Source organism: Botrytis byssoidea (genome assembly GCF_014898295.1).
Source record: "Botrytis byssoidea strain MUCL 94 chromosome Unknown BBYS_006, whole genome shotgun sequence".
Classification (NCBI taxonomy): Eukaryota; Fungi; Ascomycota; class Leotiomycetes; order Helotiales; family Sclerotiniaceae; genus Botrytis; species Botrytis byssoidea.
Genome location: NW_024065847.1, coordinates 1,819,337 through 1,839,234, shown reverse-complemented (window position 1 = coordinate 1,839,234; position 19,898 = coordinate 1,819,337). Strand labels below are relative to the sequence as shown.

Genomic DNA, 19,898 nt, shown 5'->3' with positions numbered 1-19,898 from the left:
CTCGAGTGAATATGCTTAAATCTCAGGCTCTAACAGGACCATTTAGGTGAATAACGATAAGACGGATAATAGCAAATGATGCGAACCACTGCAATAATCGGATTGCTAAGAACGGTGCAAGAAGAGATAATCAATAAATGAATGAGGGATGGTTCACGAATAAGGGTGTGATAACGTTGCTGCTATGCCTGTAAATTAACGAATCTTGCTCACGACTGTGATGAGAGAAATCATTACTCCATCCCCTTCAAATCAGTGCAATTCTCACACATCCCAAAGGGCCACTCTGAGTCCCTAATATGAAGCCATAGTCAAGATCTCGGGAACTTTCCCACAAACTAATCATCCGACAGAACATCAGGGGGGTTTGGGGACCCTGCACAATGTCCAAACTGTATGGGAATAATGTATCCATATTCAATACGACGAAGCTGATATCCACTATGACTTTAACCTCAAGTCTGGACTCGACACTGGGAACACTCTTGGATCAGGCATCATTTACGTATACACGGAAGGGTGATGATGTGAACAGAACGTTGAAAAGAAGTTCGGCTATGTCGGTAATTTCTCGGTAAGTTTGCCCCACCGCGGGGTAGCCGTCTACCTCTCTCAGATTGATAACGTTGACGTTCAATCTTGATATGATAACGATACCACTTTGACAAACAAAACTCTCTGTATATACCTAGTACATTACCATAGATTGCTATGTTCTCTTCTCATTTTCCCAAGAAGCTTTTACTCAAAGGAACTCCAAAAGAGGTAAATTCTCTCCATTCGCACTTCTCGAATGTCCCCCACTTTCACCTGATAAGCGTCTCACATTATTTAGATAGGATTTGAACATGGCAACGTTCTATCTGCTGAGATCAAAGATCAGATGGAGATTTACAATGCAATGTTTCAATCTACTTCTTCATTAACATGGCCCGAAGTCCACGAGATTGCCAAGGAATTTCAAACGACAATCCAAAAACTAACACCAGATATCTATGATGAAATGGTAGGTATTGCCGAGGGTGCAGTTGTTGATATTTTGGACATTGTAGCACTCAACTGTAGAAGTGAAATTGCTTTGGGGAGATTTACAGATGGATGTACGAGTTTAGGTTGGAAGATGCAGGGAAAAGATGTAGAAGGGAAGATGGTGTTGGCACAAAATTGGGACTGGACTGAGAATGTTCAAAAGAACTTGGCGATAGTGGAGATAGAAAGAAAGGGAAAAGAGAAGATTTGGATGGTGACTGAGGTATGACTTTTGTCTCTTATCTCTGATATCCAGTTTTGAGTCTTGTGTCAGCTACGATACAGTGTTAACAGAACATAGGCGGGAATAGTTGGTAAAATTGGGTTCAATTCCGCTGGTGTCGGCGTTTGTCTTAATGCTATTAGAGCTCGTCCAACACATACTTATAAGGTTCCAATTCACGTTGCACTCCGCATCTGTTTAGAAAGTGATAGCGTGGAAAAAGCTCTAGCATCAATCAAGGAATTAGGTGGCGTGGCTTCGAGTCAACACATCCTTATAGCAGATCCCAACAGAACTTTGAGTATGGAGCTTTCGCCTGTGGGAAATTGTTTCTTGGAGCCATGTGATGATGGATTTGTCGCACATACAAATCATTTCATCAAGAATGAATTAGTTAGCGAGCCATTCTGGCTCAAGGGAAGTCCGGTGAGACTTGAGAGAGCCAATTTTCTGGTCAGTGAGTTAATCAAGGATATGAATGATGGCCTGGAGATTGATGATGGAATCGGAAATATTTTGAGGAAAAGATTGTTCTCGGATACTTTTAATGCACCGCAAGCGATTTGCTGCCAAGAAGATCCAGAACGTCCAAAGGAAACAAGAAACAGTACGCTGTTCAATATTGTAATGAAACTGGAAGCTGGTAACCCTACAGCTGAAGTTTTATTCGGAAAGCCTGGGATGACGAACGGAGAGGTACTGAAAATGCCATGGATTTGAGAATGGTTTCATTCTGATTTTGGATTGATATTTCTCAGCGAGTTAGGGAGTTTAGCCAAGGGTTCTTAATAGTCCGGTTCCCAATGTCTGAAAGAACTTTGACATCCAAAGCAGATTCAGAATCTTAAAACCATCGAATTCACCAATTTTCTTGGGGTTGGAAGTATGTAATTGTCTGAATATAGTCAAGAGTCGCAGACTGGGTATAAAACTCAACGCAGGATAATATCCAAAAACAATTCAATGCTTTAGTCGTTCAATGTTCAACTCTTATTCGTAAACCGAAAACTTCCAATCGCCTGGCTACAATCTACACTATTAAAGACCTCTAGCTAGTGTAAAATAACTTGATTTAGATTTGGCTCTAGATTTGTATAGTGCCTTGTTTCAACCGCACCTAAAGCACCTCCATTGACATGCTCCCTTGTCCCAGATGAGAAAACTTTTATTGGAGTCTAGTCACGCAGTGTCAAAATATAGAGTCAATCAAAATAGCAGGCATGGCTGGTTGAAGATTCCCAAAAAGAACACCATTAAAGTACAAATTCGCCGAACATATCTATTGTCCTCTAGCTCCTATTATATCCTACTATGCATTTAAGCGATCCAAGATCCAAACCCAGTAAACATTCAAGCGATTCTAGAAATTCGGTCTTTCCCAAACCCCTTTCCACGATTCTCGCAATCCCCAAAACGCCGGTCCGATTTAAGGAGTTTGAACGACTTCTACCGATTTTGGTTGAGTGTGTTTTGCGTCCCAACTTTGTTTCTTGGCGGCTACTTTACTACTACTTCCCCTTCCACTGCCACCGTTATCAGCATTTCTTTTTGCCTTGTTGTCTTTAACGTTTATCCTAAATTTCTCGACTACCCTTTTTGCTACCTCTTTATCTGTTGCCTTCTCCTCTGTAAACTTTGTCTGCATTCTCCCAACTACCCTTTTTGCTGCTTTATCTGCTGCCTTATCTGCTGCCTTCTTTTTCTTTTCAGCGCCTGAGCTATTTCCAGAGTCAGAACTACCATTATCGCTGACGAGCGATGGGGGACTTCCGGCAGATGAGGCGTAAGATTTTGACATTGTTAGAGATGCACTGATGGACTAATCGATCGAGTTGTAATTGAGATTTGTATGATTGTTGTTTTGTCGGATTGACTTTGATGAATTGATTCTGAAGAGATGAAATGGGATGATATGAGATTGGGAGTGAAAAGCACAAAAGGTTCTATCTTTATACCGTTCCAACTGGGTCTAGACTTCAACAATCAACAGTTCAAAATCGTTAATAGCCGCCAAATTCTAGTTAATATTATCTGGTCAACGAGACCGCTCCTATTTTTGTTCGGTAAGTGAAACAAAATGACCGTTGGTCGAGATGTTTGCTTCATTCAACATGTCTCCTATCTCTTCCTGGAAGATATCGAGGTACAAATCTAAATTTAGAAAGGTCTCAGTAGCTACCAAGCTGAATATTCGCACGTACAAGCCTTCTTTGAGACCAGGAAAATGACGAATTAGCGCTTTTAAGCCCATAGTTCTTCAAACGCGATTTCCCGGCCTTAAATCGAGACAAACAAGAGACCCGGTCATTCCATCATGACCTTCTGTCCCCAAAATAAAAACGTGATTTCTGAGACATAATTAGTTTGTTCAGCGCTTCGGAGAAGCTTGAGTTAAAGGGTTAGTGCTATCAATCTCTGCATATATCAGATATGAAATCACTTGAAATCCATACCTACACTTTTAACAATAAATCCAGACACAAATCGAAGATCTTACCGAAGAGCTATTTTTAGCGAAAATTTAGTCCACTTCTCGGTGTTAGTGGCTCGAGCTTCCCCGTCCTCTTCGCTACGGACCATCTACGTACAACCTGGCCGGATCCCTATTGACCAGCCAAACTGATGGGGAGTATCTCTCAATTTGGACTGAATCCAACAAATTCTAGAAGCTAAGGGGAAGCGTGATGGAGCCATAGTAGCTGATTTCTTGAATCATTACCGCTATCAAAGGTTTATCGCCTACTGCTGTGTAGTAGCGATGTGAAGAAAGTTCGTGCGGAGTTGATGGAGAGCTCATGAGTTCACCTATGAGAGGCAAGGCTGGTCATCTCAAAAGGGCATGAATGAACTTTACCGGTGTGAAAACATTCACCAAAACTTGTTTAATTTCATTCAACTCTCAAAGAAACCATAAATCAAAGTTTTGTACTTCTCGCTCTTCCTAACCTTTAGACAATCCGTTTTTAGCCGATTGCTTCTTCAATGATACTACCTTTACCGTAGTTTTTAGGTCTGTGAAATTACTGTCAGATCAAATTAGTGAAACGCGTGTTTCTAAAGTCATTATCGTATCAACTATTCAACATTGAATAATTAACTCGGTCAGATCCGGTGAAGTTATATCACTGGTCTTGACTTAACCGTCATGCCAAATTCCTATTCCTCATAGTTCCAATTCTGTTTATGGTTCCAATTTACCAAAAAAAAAAGGAAGAAAAAACTTCTCTTCAATCTCCATTGTCGAGGTGGAAGATAAGTCTGAGGTTCAAAGCTAGAGGTTCCCCATTACGACGTGGCCAAGAAGACAATTTGGGAGAGATTTGGCTTCGAGCATGCTAGTTCCTGCGGACAGCATACTTCCAAGCTCATGGCAGTAAGAGAAAAACCGATGGGCCTTCTCTTCGCGCCAGCTAGTTGGTCGTACTCTATATTCCCACGTTATCCCAATAATTGTCGGTCGTACTAGAAACAGTTTACCGCGGCATAAAATCGCTACAATTTTGTAGCTTCCGTCAAATCAAACTCGGGCCTAGACTTAGACCTAGATAGATGTGCTTCTCTAGCACTGGGATACAGCCCAGTGGCCTGGAACTGCGCGATCAAATTGTGACATACCTCGCAAAAGAGCAAATCTTGAGTTTAATCAAATCAAAAGATACGGCACAAAAGAGCGAACAAATCAATACAAAGATTTGGATCATTTCAAAAAAAAAAACGCTCATCATTCATTGATTCATAATGTAGCACAATTAATTGAGCTTCAGCCTTGCTACCTTTGATCTATCGTCAAGAAATTATTTCTTGGCATCAGACTTCATACCTGCCTGAATCCATTCTCTACCTTTCTCTGCCGCAGCCTTCATTTTTGCCTCACGATCAGGGTCTTTCTTCAAGGCCCCGATGTTGTGTGGCTCTGGTACATGACGACCCTTTTCAACTGCAGGTCTCTTTTCCATTCTTTCATCCCATGCCTTTAGAGCTGGGAATTCCTCGATATCAACTCCACTGTAAAAGGCAGCAGTTACCCAACCCCAGTGAGCAATATCAGCGATTGTACATCTATCACCAACCACTGAATTGTGTCGTTAGTGATTTTTCTTTGAGATAAATATGGGTATATGGGGGTACCCCTTAGCCATATTGAACAACCGAATTGTAAAATATGCCAAAGGTGGGCCGATTACGAAGCAAGAATTGAGGAGTCAATTATACTCACAATAACCAGAGGTTGACTTTTCTAGATGGGTATTGAGAACGGAATACAAGCGCCTGGTCTCATTGGTATAACGATTGATACCATACTCAATCCTCTCCGGGGCATATTTTGAGAAGTGATTAGCTTGGCCTTGCATGGGACCTACACCCGCATTGAGGAAGAAGAGCTAGTTACCATATCAGTTTTTTTCGTTTCGTTTCAGGTCTGGAAATAAAGAATGACTTACCCAGTTGTTGACTTCATAGTACTCTCTTGTACCCTTTGGGTATGAGATCTTATGCTCGGTATCATATCTATCGACGAGGTATTGTTGAATGCTACCACTTTCGAACAGATTGATCTTCTTCCCATCCGTGAATGTATCGGTCAAAGCAGGAATTCGTCCATTAGGGTTTATCTCAATAAACCAAGGCTCCTTTTGGGTGTTTTTGGAGATATCAATCTTGTGTACCTCGTATGAGAGACCAAGTTCCTCCAAAGTGATAGAAATCTTGATTCCATTAGGAGTTTGGGTTGTGTAGAGGTGAATGTCTGATTGAGATGCCATTTTGGGAGTGATATGAGAATGTAACTGTGTAAGACGATCGTTCATAGACATGAAATTGCAAGTGGGAAAGAGTGAGATATATAAAGAATTCTTGGATTTTTGATTTGTAATATATCTGCCTTTGAATATCACATAGGTGTAACTTCCCTCCGCTCTACCCCACCTACTTAGGCACCTTACGATGATGCGATCTACGGAATTAAATGTTAATACTGCTGATCCATTTATCTTACCAAGCTAAAATCGAAAAACGGCTGTTAGAAAGGAGGCTTGGCGGAAAATGCCGAATGTGGTACTTTTTCAACAAACACATGACTATTTGACAGATAAAGGGACGATTCCTTTTCATGGCATTTAACGTGATCAGAACGACGAAAAATTCCTCCTGCCGCCATCTTGGTTGTCGTATTTAAAAGCGACAGTCTTTTCTTTAGACAGTACAGTTTGATAGCCTTTTGTTGAAGAATATCTGATATCACGTGACCAACATACTAAAACCAATCAACACTAGCTCTGCCGGCTAAAGTGCTTACTCGGTAGATTCCAGACTTAGGTGAGAGACAATCTTTCTTCTATTCTTTCATAAAACCTACAACAAGATCAAAATTAACAACCATCGATATTTAATACACTCGCCACAACATCATGGCGTGGAGACAACAAGGAAGCACTGGATCGAATAACATTCCTTTGGGAAATCGACGACGTTTTCCTGGCGATGGCGGATCTGCTCAAGAGGAAAGCTATAGCCCAGCTCCATCTTCCAATAATTATTCTTCCAATAATCAACAAGATTCAGGTATCAAGCGTGGAAGAAGTCCAACTGTGAAGTGTAAGTTTAACCTATCTAATATCGCAATCAATCAGTCTAACATTTTCTAGCCGAAGAACCTGCAGGCGATGGATCTCGACGTCGCAAGAAGAGAAATCGTTGGGGTGATGCTACCGAGAATAAGGCTGCAGGCCTTATGGGACTTCCAACTGCAATCATGGCGAATATGACAAGTGAACAACTTGAAGCTTATACCTTACATTTCCGTATCGACGAAATTACACAAAAATTGAGAATCGATGATGTTGTTCCAGCGGATGGCGACAGGTAAGGAAGCTCTTTCTAATGTGCGCTCAACAACAACTAATTATCTCTTCTGCAGATCTCCTTCGCCCGCCCCTCAATACGATAACTTCGGTCGCCGTGTCAACACTCGAGAATACAGATACAGAAAGAGGCTCGAAGATGAGCGACACAAATTGATTGATAAGGCTATGAAAGTTATTCCTAACTATCATCCACCACAAGACTATCGCCGTCCTACTAAGACTCAAGAGAAAGTCTATGTGCCAGTCAATGACTACCCAGAAATTAACTTCAGTATGATTGCTAACCCTCTAACCTTTCTAACCTTATTCTCCCTTCCATATCCGTTTTCATTTATCGTGTGACAGTAGATGCAGCATTTGGAAGACAAATGCATAGCACCGTCATCCCTGACTTGTCGTACTCACTGCCATTTTGCTCAAAGCTTTTGATCCTATACTAACACTTAGCTTGCGCTTTACTAAAGTTGGTTTACTTATCGGTCCTCGTGGCAATACATTAAAGAAAATGGAGACAGAATCTCAAGCTAAAATTGCTATCCGTGGAAAAGGATCCGTCAAGGAAGGAAAGGGCCGTTCCGATGCAGCCCACACCAGCAACCAGGAGGAGGATCTTCATTGTTTGATCATGGCAGATACCGAAGAGAAGGTCGAAAAGGCAAAGAAATTGATTCACAACATCATTGAAACTGTGTGTCTCCAACACTCAACTCTGCTATCGTTCTTCAAATACTAATTATTTATAACAGGCCGCTTCTATTCCAGAAGGTCAAAACGAGCTTAAGCGTAATCAACTCCGTGAACTCGCTGCTCTCAACGGTACACTTCGTGATGATGAGAACCAAGCTTGTCAAAACTGTGGTGAAATTGGCCACAGAAAATACGATTGTCCTCAACAACGCAACTTCACTGCCAACATTATCTGTCGCGTTTGTGGTAATGCTGGACATATGGCTAGAGATTGTCCAGATAGACCTCGTGGTGCCAATTGGCGTAATGATGGCCCTGCAGGTCCAAATGCTGTACCAGGTCAAGGACGTATCGGCGCAGGCGATGCTGTTGACCGCGAATACGAGGTAAGCATAAACTTAATCCTGGCTTCTATAGTACCAGGTATTAACAACTTTGTCTTAGCAACTTATGCAAGAACTTTCTGGTGGTGCCCCAGCTGCTACAGATGCTCCTCGTCGTATCGAATCTGGTCCATCAGGTTATGACCAAGGTCCACCAAAGGATCAAGAAGATGTCAAACCATGGCAACGAGGTCCATCAAATGCTCCTGCTCCATGGCAAAGAGGAAATGATGGACGTGATAACCGCGATCCTCGTGATTCTCGCGACTCTGCGCCTTCTGGTCCTGCTCCATGGGCCAGACGAGGTGATGACAGAGATAGAGGGGGCTACCAAAATGGTGGATACAATGCTCCACCATCTGCTCCTTGGGCAAAGCAATCGCAAGCACCAGCTGCACCAACTGGTCCTGCTGCTTATCCTGGTCAAAATGGTTATGCCCCTGGATATGGTAGCTATCCTACTCAACCACCACCAATGGGTGCTCCTCCTGGTCTCAGCAGTATTCCAGGACCCCCAGGCCTTAGCACTGCTAGCATCAATGCTCTCCTTCAACAATATGCCAATGCTCCTCCTCCACCTCCTCCATCAAATTCTGCCCCTCCACCACCTCCACCTGGAAGTGCTCCTCCTCCACCACCACCAAGCGATCAACCACCACCACCACCTCCTCCAGGAAACTAACCGTCGTCTTCTCACGTAATAAAGAAGATCATTCTCCATTACTTTTTGAGCCGGCGTGCAAAAACAAACAATCACTACGCCAGGTTTGAAACCCATTCAGGAAGGATACTAACCTAGGGATTTCTTTATCCATATACACAAGGCTTCTTTGTATTGACAAAGACAATGTTAATTATTGGGCCTCTTTTTTCGAGTCCATTCACTTTAATTTTTTCTTTTGATTAGTGCCTTGCTGCTAGTGTAACCATAGGAAATAAATTATTTATGAATATCTTTTGCTTCTATGATCAATGTGTGTGATACGGTGAAACTTTTAAATGATCTGTCGAGTGACCACCTGCTTCGTAATCCCATCCCCTGGTATTATGGCAAATTTGATATTCTTAAGTTCATCAACCGGTAGAGTCATGTAGTCCGATTTTGGAAAACCAGGACTCAACTTTCCAACTGTCCCAAGAGGTAAGATCTTCTAACCCCAATCAGACTTTGTTCACCAGTTCATGTGGCCAACAGCTGATTTTCATGCCCCTTTACCCCCTTCTTTCCACTTTGTGGGGCGCTCAATCTAAGACTCTTTTTACTTGAGCATTCCGCTGTCGCATCATTCATTGCGCGGTATGCTCCATCAAAAAGTGGTTACCTGACAGCTCTGTATTCTCCCCATACTCCTATCCGGTACCTTGAAGTGAAAGCTCCCACGCATGTTAAGGAAGCTGCGCGGAGACTTCTAGAAGGTCGTACAATCTTACTTCTCCATGACTTTCAAGCCCAATTACAACCCAGAGACTCTCTCTTGCCTGTGTGAGGCTTGGATTGTCAAGGTGGTTGTATCTTTGGTCCTTCGAACAATTGAATTGATGCATCCTTGGTACCGAATTTGTAAGATCCAATGCATTTTACAGGTGGATGAACCTGCAGTTGAGCTGGGTCTTACAAGTGAATAGAATTCTAGATTGAAGGGAGATTCCGGCCGGACATGGGTTTCCTATATCTCACAGAAGAATTTCATAGAATTTCCAAATAATCGGAAGAGTGTACATTAAGTTACGTTCCTAAACTACTTACTATTTCTCATTGAATAGAATCCTACACCAATAACGCCACCAAAGTACAAGACCTAAAATTTCCAAATCACACAACAGATAACAAACTTAACCCTTGGATATCTTAGATCTCTTCGCCTTACCTGATCGTGTACGAGAAAGTGGTGAAGCCCTCTTCAAACTCTTCTTCCCTTTAGTTGTGTCCTTTTTGTCTCCAGCCGGCTCCAAATCTACAAAGTCATTCCAAAATTCATCCTCCTCCACTTCATCACCCTCATCCTCCTGCTCAATTTCCGGCTCTACCACGTATTTCTTCTCATTAAATGTGACCTTAGGTCTCGAAGTTCGCCTACCGCTCACAAAACTCGACTTCTGTGGTTGAGCACTAGATCCCGCGATTTGATAATAGTTATCAGAATCACTGAAAGGATCATAATCCTCGTCTGGCTTCAAGTCAGGGTCCGGACTAGCTGGTGGTTCTTCTTCCTCAACAATAGGGGTAGGCTTTTTTCCGCTGCTCGGTATTTTGGGTATCACTATCTGGCTATTCATGCTAAGGAGCGCATTCGCCATTTTTTCCTTGTGCTTCCTATCACTTTCTGCCTTCTTTCTTTTCGCTGCTTCCCTCCTCTCTTTCCTTTCCTTTTTTCTTCTCTCCTTTGCCTCCTCTTCCGTTTCAATTTTTTCATTATTTCCACCTCCTGGAATTGCAATTGCTCCGCCACCACCGGGAGGTGGCGGCGGTGGTGGTTGATTGTTATTGTGATGATGATGATCATCCGGGTTATTTAACGCGTCTTGTCTGGCTTTCTCAGCGGCGTCCTTCTTAGCTTGATCCGCGTCCCTTTTAGCTTGCGCAGCCTGTTCTTTCGCAGCAGCGTCTGCGGCTGCCTGTGCTTCTCTTGCTGCAATATTTCTGAGTCTAGTTGCATGTGCTTGAAGAGCAATTCTTGTCTTGATACGTTTCAATCCAAGCTTAGGTCCCTCGCCAGCCACTACATTATCATGTTAGTCATATAATCTCAAAAGCAAAAGTAGAAGGATAAACATACTTATATCGTGAGCAGTTTGAAGATCAGCCATCCTTTGTTTGTTTCCTTCATTTTCTGTAATTGCTGCATCTCTTTGTAGTTGAAGAGTTGCACCAGTTTCCTCACACGCTGCTAGTAAAGTTTCTAACTCGGCAATTCGAGCCTCGAGCTCAGCAACTCTCTGAGAATCATCGGGCATAAATTCTGGAGCACCTGGTTCTATTTCAACCTGGTGTTCAATAAGCTCCTGTCTGTGTTTTCGACACTCTCTCAATTTATTTTGAAGATCTGTACGTTGATTTTGGAGAGCTGCTAAAGTCTTCTTTGAAACATTAAGTTGTATTTCCATATTAAGATTCTGATCCCTGAGCTTCTTGAGATCTTCAGCTTGTCTTCTGAGCCTTTCGATATGTTGCTTGTTGATTTCTTCATTAGAATCATGTGATGTAACACTTTCCACATCTACATTCACATCAGCCGCAGCATCATCCAATTCCTTTTGATGTGCTGCTGCAGCTTTCTTTCGATCCTCTTCTGCTTTTCGGTCTCTTTCGACCTTTGCAGCTTGCAACTCTTCTTCGATTGCAGCATTCTCAAGTTCAAGCTGAGCTATTCTTTCTTTAGCAGCAGCTTCTCCATCATTGTGTTGATGAAGACCTGCATACTCTTGTAGTTGTCGAAGATGATGTTGTCCTCTTCGTTGACAAGCATCGAGTTCCGCTTCTAGATTTGTAATGGTTATTTGATCATCATCATGATTCTTTCTACAATCGGCCAAAGTCTTTCTCAAAGCTCTTAGACCTTGTGGTGAGATTCCATTAGCATTTAACCTAGCTTCATCAAGTCTTGCTTGAATATCTTTGATTTGTTGTTCGTGCCTCTTGCTAGCTTCAGAGATTTGCTCGTCCAAAAGAGCGATTCGTAAGTCCCTGTTCTCAAGGTCATCGAGGGCCTTAGCGAGGGCCCCATCAGCAGCAGGCTCCTCTGGAGGTCTTCCTTGCATTTCTGCGACCTCCTTTGTTAGAGCATCGATTCGTTCTTGCATAGTTGCTCTGAGTCCAATGTTTACACTGTTTAAATTTGTGATTTGTGTTCGCAGATCGGCAATTGTCGTTCGTAAATCTGCAATGATCTCATCACTTTCTTCCTTTGCCTCAGTCCGTTGAGCTTCAGCCATTGCTACCCAATGTTCATGTTCCTCCTTTATCTTAGCCAACTTAGCCTCAGATTTAGCCAGAGCCTCTGTTCGTAGTTCCGTAGCAAATGCTAAGGCATCATGAATTTCTTTTTCGGCCACAATTCGTCGAGCTTCAGATCTTGCCAAAGCCTTATCAGCCGCTTCCTTTGCCGCAGCTCGTTCAGCTTCGGTCTTCTGTAAGGTTAGATGCCTTTCTCTTATCGCTCCAGCTAATTGTGCCTTGAACTTTGCAACCTCGGGATTCGCTGTCTTGGAATCTTTTTCCAATTGATTCACAAGTTTGTCAATCTGTGCTTTGGCGTTCTTAGACTCTGATTCCAATTGCTTCTTAAGACGAGCGATCTCTTGTTTCTGAGCTGCAATCTCAGCTTTACTTTTTCCATCTTTCGGATCATCTGGATCATCGGGGTCATCGGGATCGACGTAGTTGTTTATGGACTGTCTAGCTAGCTCATTATCGATATAATGCTCGAGTGCGATAATCTTCTCTCTGAGATCTTGTTTTTCCTGTCGATTTTTGCTTATATCGTCATCAAAATTAATCATGACGGTCAGGGATTCGATTTTCGCGTCTCTTGTAGCAATGTCTTCTTGGAGATCTTTGATAGTCTCTTCACAAAGGTGCATATTCTTTTCGTGAAGCATGTTTTGATCCATAAGATCTTTCAGCTGCTGTTCTAAATTCAACTTTTCTTCATTTGAAAAAACAGCACCTCCGCTGGCTTCGATCCTTACTATCTTGGTGGCTTTCAGCTCGGCTTCCTTCAAAGCTGCGTTGAGTCTATCCATCTCGACATTCATTGCTCTCAAGTCTGCTTCGTATTTTTCAGATTGCTCCCCAACTGCTTGTCGTTCCAATACTAGCTTCTTTATCTCTCTCTGTAGATCCCCAACAACCTTATTCTTTGTGGATATAGAGGCGTTTGCAGCATTTATTTCAGCTCTGAGCCTCTTGTCCAATTCCTGCTTATTCTTGTCGTCTGGATGAAGTATGACATTTCTCAAGCTATTCTCTAGCTCTTTGTTTCTAGCTTCTGATCCTTCTGCATTTTCATGATAGCTATCAAAATGTCTGCAGAGTTCATCGAAAGCTTGATCAGACAGCAAAACTCCAGGACTTGGGTCATTCGAACTCGGTTTCAAACCTCTTGCCACTGCATCGATATATTCGGTTTGTTGACGGCACTGTTTTGTAAGTTCCTCCAATTTCGCCCGACATTCTGTCAACTCTTTATCCAATCGTTCTATTTCTGCTAATTCTCCTGAACAGTCTCTATCGGGTGGTCGAGTACCACGAGCCATGAAGAAATCTCTCCTTTCTCGTTCCAACCTTTCCATTCTTTGAGAAACTTCTTTTAGAGCCTCCTGTGTTTTAATATACTCTTGCTGTACTCTTCGATCGTAACTCAAGTTCGCATTATTATTGCCTGATGCGTTTTTTGCGAGCTCCACCATTTCAACAACCTCCTGAACAAGTTTGCTGAATTGCTGAGGTGTACTATGATTACGCCTCAGATTGATAACAGGCTCTTGAGTTTCTGAATCATATTCCACATCCTCAGCTTCCCTCTGACTCTCTTCCTCTCCCAAAGCTTCACGAAGAACCCTCAAAGTCGTAGTGATAGCCGCATGCCAATCCGCAACCACTGTTCGGAATATTGCCGGATCAATATTCTGATTCGGATGGTCTTTTTGAGTAGTGAAGAAATACTGTGTCGCTCTTCGGAACTCCAAGATATATTGCTCGGAACGATTGCGTAAGCCCCGCCACACACGACCTTTAGCTCGGTATGACATAGCTTGTTGATGTCCTGCCTCAATCATCTCCCTCATCCTGATACATTGATTGCTTATGAATTCTATACCGCGATCATCAACTACTCGACCATGTTCGTTTATGGCATCCACAATAACTTTCAATACCGCTGCCCATTCATCTCTTTTCCTATCCAATGAAACTAGACTTCCTTGGGGTAGGCCACTGGCAATTGGCATTTCTTGCTCCTTGCGTGCTAGAATATCTTCTGTTTTCAATCTTCTCTCCTGCTCCTCTTGCCAAAAGGCATAATCTGGTTCGACATCAGCCATTTTGAAGAGGTTTCAGCGTGATAGCTAGCTGTATGTGTGTACGATTGATTTTCCGAATTGAGTTGTTGAATTGGTTGGTAAAGTATACCAGCGACCCGTGAATGTACGGATCATTGACAGATAGTACAAAATAACAGAAGCTACTTATCGAATCCATTATTCCTTTGTGATTCTCCTGTTCTCAAACCTTGATGCAGCCGAGTTTTGAAAATATTAGAGATATCTTTGTTTTTCTTTGTCATGACAAGATCTCTTTGAAGTCGCAACACATTCTTCTTCTAGGAACACAATTGATCTTTTGATGGAAATCGTTCTAGGAATTGAAAAACTTATTGCTTGAATGGATTGAAAGGAATTCATACTGCGGCGTCTCTATGTTGATGAAAACGGCGAAAGAGGAGAATTTTTTAATGGGGGTCGGTATGATCATGTTACTATTGGATTTGCGGATTGTGGTTATTGAAATTGTATGGTGAAGCAATTTACTTGAACACGAGTATTTGTAATTAATTGCTTATTTGGTATTCTATTTCTATCAGATGAATGGAGGAAAAAGTCAAAGACATTACCCCGATCCATACTTTTACACAACACCAATTAGGGGTACTTCACAACATGATCAATCATACCGATAAATCTACCAGAACAAGCAATTCTTTAAACCCGAAGTAGTCAAATAACTAAACATCAAATCAGACAACAGAAAAAGCTTTCAAGAAATCAATGACCTTACGGACTACAAGCTCCAAGAAGTTCGAAGATCAAAGCATGTGATTAACCTCTCGTCTCCGAGAACGCCTGGTCATTCCGTCCCCTATTTAACCGAATGAAAAACTTCGGTGTGCAGGTTACACGAACTCGTGTGGACTCCACACAGACGCTATATATGAGCTTACCCACGCCTTTTGATAATTCCAGAATCGCGATGAGTGCTCGTCCTCGAGCTTTATGCTGCATTTCTGTCTCGGGGAATGAGAGAGCTATATTTCCCCATTCGCCAACAAAATAAATACATCCCATTTATCACAAAAATTTTCCATAATCACACTGCAGTATCAAATTGAAATCCGCAAAACCCATTTTTCAAAATTCGAAAGAAAAATCCCGTTTGAAAGTCCCCTCAGAACCTCCTGACATTGCAGGATATCTCTTGTATGTGATACAATTCCAAGCAAAACGAGATTAAGTTTTTGACTTACTGCTGATTACCCGATAATTGAAAGTCTAGAAAGATATTTTTAGAGATTATGGGAGAGTCATGGGATATGCGGTGATGGGGTGAAGTACCTGTACGATTGGGAATTTATCTTTCGGGACTGATATGGCGGGTTGGGAAAGGGAATTGGTTTGTTTGATTATTGTGTGCTGAATATGTATGTATAAGAGCAATGGAGAAACATTAGGTCTGTTAGTGGGTGTGTGGATTGATGGGACGCTTTCCAACTTTCGATATTTTTTTGGTGTAACGTGGTTTAACAGTGACTCGGCTATATCAATAGGTTGGCCATTTCAAAATATATATAAAATCAACCTTTTTCAATATTCATATTTTAATTATTAATTATTATTTTTGAAAAAGAAAAGAATATTAAATAGTAATAAAAAATCAATTATTCAGAAATATAATTTCTTCCCAAATAACTCTTTTCGATTTCAAAAAAAAAATCAAAATTGTCACAATTTTCATTATAAAAAAGCTTTTTTTATAATAACTATTTTGAAAATTCTAATTTATTAAATCTAATTAGATTTTTATAATCTATATATAATCAAATATTTAATATTAGATTTTTAGAAAATTATATCAATAAATAAAGAAAGTGTACAATTATATATAAACATATTTTGTATATAAAAATGGTGGCCGACTTACTGATATAGCCGAGCCACTGTTAAACCACGTTATATATTTTGTAATTATCTAATATCGGAATTTATTTTTTGATTATTTATTTCTAAATAATAATTCCAACAACTCCTGAAATAAATGAATTCGTATATGATCAAAAGATAATCACAAGTCTATGTTTGCAGTATCTCGTTAGTCTATACACCCACTGGCGGTCTCTCAATGTATCTCCGATATACCTCCAAATAACAAAACACCTCTTCTCCATCTACAACAAATCTCTTCATCCCCTCCCCTCCCAAACCATTTCCAAAGCCCCAACATACCTCCTCCTATTCTCCTTTCCAACCAAATGTCCACAATGCGTCGTCTCCCCAAACCTCACTCTCATCACCCCATCGTTGCCTCCAAATCCCCTCCTCCCCGCCTCCTCCGCATGCTCTTCCACATCCTCCCACCTCACCATCGCATCCCCCTCACTAAAAACATACAACCTCCTCGCATCCCTCCCAAAAATAACCTCATCATTAAGATCCCTCCTAATTCTCTCTATCAAATCCATCCCCCCAAACAGTTTCAATAAAATTTTATACCCCCCAAAAAGCGCATACAAAAAACTCATACACAGAAAATGCACCATCCAGAATTGCGGAAACCCAAGCGAAAATGCAGAAACAGTAGCTCTGTATCTGAATTTTCCCGGGGATGAATCTAGGACCAGAGAAGTGATGGGAAGGGATCTTCCTAGCGCACGATAGAATTCGCGCGCGAGAATCGAGAGAGTGAATGCTCCGCCGTTAGAAAAGGAGTGAGCGAGGATTTGGGAGTTGGTGGGGAATTTGTAGAGGATGTTGAGAGCGGGGGTGAGACGGGTGAGGGAGTTAGTGGAGGAGGTGAAGATGTGGGGGGTGGAGGTTGTGAGGAGGAGGATGGGGGTGTCTGGATGGAGGGTGTGGTAGAGAGTTGTGTATTTGGAGATGTGTTTTGGGGAAGCGTTGAGCCAGGAGGTGAGGAGGATAAGGTCAGGGGATTTGGGGGAGGATTTGGTTTTTGGGAGAAGGGAAGATGATGAGGATGATGTGGTGGATTCGGAGGGGTCGTGGATGTAGATACAAGGGGAGAGACGTGTGAAGTCGGATAGGGTTGTCATGATGAGGGTAATTTTGGTGGGCGAGTCAAATTCTGAATCTATATTATGAAGAGTTGTGAATTGGAAGAAATTGCGCAAATCATTAATGTTATCCCATGTTTATATAGATGGCCAGCCCCTCTAGGATTATCTTTCTTGGCTCAACAATTTTATAATGTTGCTAGGAAGTCTCCACGTGGTCTCCTATTCTAAACATAAGCGTGGAGCGGAAACGGAAACGGAACGCGGGGTTCAGAATCCTTCCGAATATGAGGTTATCACCTGTCAGTAACCAACGGGAATGACATTATAACTGTTTCGAAATATGAAGTTCAAAGCCATCATCAGCAATATTGTGATTGTTGAATTATATATATTGAAATACTTGACCTTCACTCATAATCCCAAGAATTACCCAATCCAAATTTAACATCGTAATTCCACCATCGACCACATCTACACCCTACCAATACTTCAATTAACCACATCACCACTCAACCCCTTATCCTCCCCATCTCCAATCATCACTCTTTGTTGTAATTCAAATCCAATTCCACAAACTTCTTTCCTTCTCCTAGCAAACATTCCATATAAACCCAACCAAATGGTTCTATCCCTACAATCCGTGGCTCCAAACCATTCACTCGCAACACAATCCGGCATATATCTATTCAATTCTTCTTTCGTCGCTTGAATCCAAGGTTTTGGTATTGGCCAATCTGAAAAATGCATATATTTTGCTTCTGCCAAAGCCTTTTCCGCGTCCCAAGTATCTTTCAAATTGCCCAAATATTCTTGATGGGATTTGCGACGGAGTTCTCCCGAGAGAAGATCGTAAGGACGAGATGGAATTGCTAATATATTAGGTGAAAACATTGTATTCAATATATCCATATCGTTCTCATTTGGTCCCGCATGTTGTACTGCCGATTCGATTCTTTGGAATAGGTTGGTGGAAGGATGTAATAATAACAAATGAGAGGAATATGCCCAATTGGTTGGCGGACCGAAATAAGTATATGGCATGGCGACCGGAGCAGATGGTAATAGAAACAATTCATCCATATTCCGAATATAATTCGCATCCGAATCCAGATGTAAAACTCGATCATATTGCGTGAGATTGAATGCGAGAAGTTTGGTATATGAACCTGCCCATGTTGTCTGTTCCGTATGATTCTGATGCAGAACATCCACCGGTTGTAATTTGACGTAGTAATCGGTTTGTGCTTGTTTCAATAATCTGGCAATCGGTGTGAGAGGCTTGGAAGGAAGAGTCGTATCGATTTCTTCAACATTCCAATGCGATGGATATAACATTAATCGTTGAGCACGACTACCGATTGTTTCGACTTGCGACCAGAGCATAAGAGCACTACACAGATATTCAGGGAAAGCAACATATTGAACATATGCGAATTTGAACCAGTCAATCGCAGGATCCTCCACTGTAGTTACTGGACCTGGCATTGGAGGAAATACATCGCCATCATGATTGTGAAGGAAGACATATCGAACGACCAAAAATATAAGTAGAAATATACACGACAATGGAAAAGTAGTTGAAGATATTAAAACTCGCAATCGACGAGTATAGAAGCGAAAGCCTGCCATACAGACATTTGAATATGAAAGAAGGATAACAACATCTCCATTCTTGAGATTTTTCCTTTTTTCCCAATTAATACCTACTCGAGCTCCTTACTTGAATATTATTGATTGTTACGGCTAAGTTGTCCGATACCATAAACACCAAGACGCTAAAAAGATTAGAATGTAAGCTTATTTCTTGGCCCCTGAGGTTAAATAGTGCGATATCTCACCGCTTTGAATTTATTATTAATCTTGAATGAAGGAACTAAATGGGTCAGTCAATTGACTGATGCATTTCTTTCTGAGAGTTAAAAAGCCCCCAAACCCCCATATCCTCGCTGCGCTCGAGTGTATGGAGTTGCAATAACCTTATCAATGTCAGGGTAACTTGTATGTGTGATATACAGACAGAGCGGAGTACCCCAAGTGGGATGGATGGGCAGAATAAAGACAACGAGAGCCATTGGACCATACATATTGACCCCTTTCGCACTCAAGGAATTGCGATTTGTCAATGAGCCAATCTTTGATCCAGTCTCCGGAATTCGGCACAATCAAAGTCTGGTGCATGATAATGGTTTTGTCAAAAGGCTCGTAGATGATCATGATACTATTCACAAAGTCGAGTCAACTTCAAAGGCATCTCCCATATGGGATGGATACATCTCAGGACCTCTTGGTATGGAATTCTCAAGTGAGCCTTTCTATTTCATAGTGTTGAGGTACTGAACGGATATCCCTGCTTACACTCTCTACTTATCGTATTCTTATCATCTTGGCTATCAAATTCCATGATACCACCAATCTACCCAATTTCCAATTCTCAACCTCCTTCACCTCAATCCCAAGAGATGCAATACTCGATACAAGATCAAAAGGCCGAAATTTGGTTACTGATCTGATAAGTCTGCTATCAGAACTTCGAAATCATTTTGGACAAATGCTTCACGTCTGTGTAGTTCACGAAGATGGAATACAAAACCTCCTTCTTTGCCAAAGGAAAGCACTCGAGGGAAATCCTTCATTACATCCTGAAGCTTTGGAACTTCTCTGTGTTGAAGCAGTTCTCAACTCTCAGTTGACCATGCAATTCGTTGCA

General features: G+C 41.7%; 7 protein-coding genes across 7 annotated transcripts; 2 read left to right on the top strand and 5 right to left on the bottom strand.

Annotated features, from left to right (window-relative positions):
* Nucleotides 1–711: 711 nt before the first annotated feature.
* Nucleotides 712–1,972, top strand: EAE97_003994 (uncharacterized protein; the record flags this gene model as incomplete). The annotated part of the gene is made up of 3 exons (XM_038874506.1): nt 712–765; nt 836–1,252; nt 1,331–1,972. 3 exons carry the CDS (start codon nt 712–714, stop codon nt 1,970–1,972), a joined length of 1,113 nt encoding a protein of 370 aa, XP_038735115.1.
* Nucleotides 1,973–2,678: 706 nt separating this feature from the next.
* EAE97_003993 (uncharacterized protein) lies at nt 2,679–3,050 on the bottom strand (the record flags this gene model as incomplete). Its single annotated transcript, XM_038874505.1, has 1 exon — nt 2,679–3,050. The coding sequence occupies one exon, from the start codon at nt 3,048–3,050 to the stop codon at nt 2,679–2,681; it is 372 nt and encodes a 123-aa protein (XP_038735114.1).
* Nucleotides 3,051–4,952: 1,902 nt separating this feature from the next.
* On the bottom strand, nt 4,953–6,060 carry EAE97_003992 (uncharacterized protein; the record flags this gene model as incomplete). The annotated part of the gene is made up of 3 exons (XM_038874504.1): nt 4,953–5,324; nt 5,469–5,634; nt 5,695–6,060. The coding sequence occupies 3 exons, from the start codon at nt 6,058–6,060 to the stop codon at nt 5,047–5,049; spliced, it is 810 nt and encodes a 269-aa protein (XP_038735113.1). The 3' UTR covers nt 4,953–5,046.
* Nucleotides 6,061–6,660: 600 nt separating this feature from the next.
* On the top strand, nt 6,661–8,868 carry EAE97_003991 (uncharacterized protein; the record flags this gene model as incomplete). The annotated part of the gene is made up of 6 exons (XM_038874503.1): nt 6,661–6,847; nt 6,898–7,114; nt 7,170–7,387; nt 7,581–7,804; nt 7,863–8,189; nt 8,248–8,868. The coding sequence occupies 6 exons, from the start codon at nt 6,661–6,663 to the stop codon at nt 8,866–8,868; spliced, it is 1,794 nt and encodes a 597-aa protein (XP_038735112.1).
* A 1,151-nt stretch (nt 8,869–10,019) lies between these two features.
* On the bottom strand, nt 10,020–14,228 carry EAE97_003990 (uncharacterized protein; the record flags this gene model as incomplete). The annotated part of the gene is made up of 2 exons (XM_038874502.1): nt 10,020–10,906; nt 10,964–14,228. 2 exons carry the CDS (start codon nt 14,226–14,228, stop codon nt 10,020–10,022), a joined length of 4,152 nt encoding a protein of 1,383 aa, XP_038735111.1.
* Nucleotides 14,229–16,360: 2,132 nt separating this feature from the next.
* On the bottom strand, nt 16,361–17,227 carry EAE97_003989 (uncharacterized protein; the record flags this gene model as incomplete). Its single annotated transcript, XM_038874501.1, has 1 exon — nt 16,361–17,227. One exon carries the CDS (start codon nt 17,225–17,227, stop codon nt 16,361–16,363), a length of 867 nt encoding a protein of 288 aa, XP_038735110.1.
* Nucleotides 17,228–17,680: 453 nt separating this feature from the next.
* EAE97_003988 (uncharacterized protein) lies at nt 17,681–18,676 on the bottom strand (the record flags this gene model as incomplete). The annotated part of the gene is made up of 1 exon (XM_038874500.1): nt 17,681–18,676. The coding sequence occupies one exon, from the start codon at nt 18,674–18,676 to the stop codon at nt 17,681–17,683; it is 996 nt and encodes a 331-aa protein (XP_038735109.1).
* Nucleotides 18,677–19,898: the final 1,222 nt, after the last annotated feature.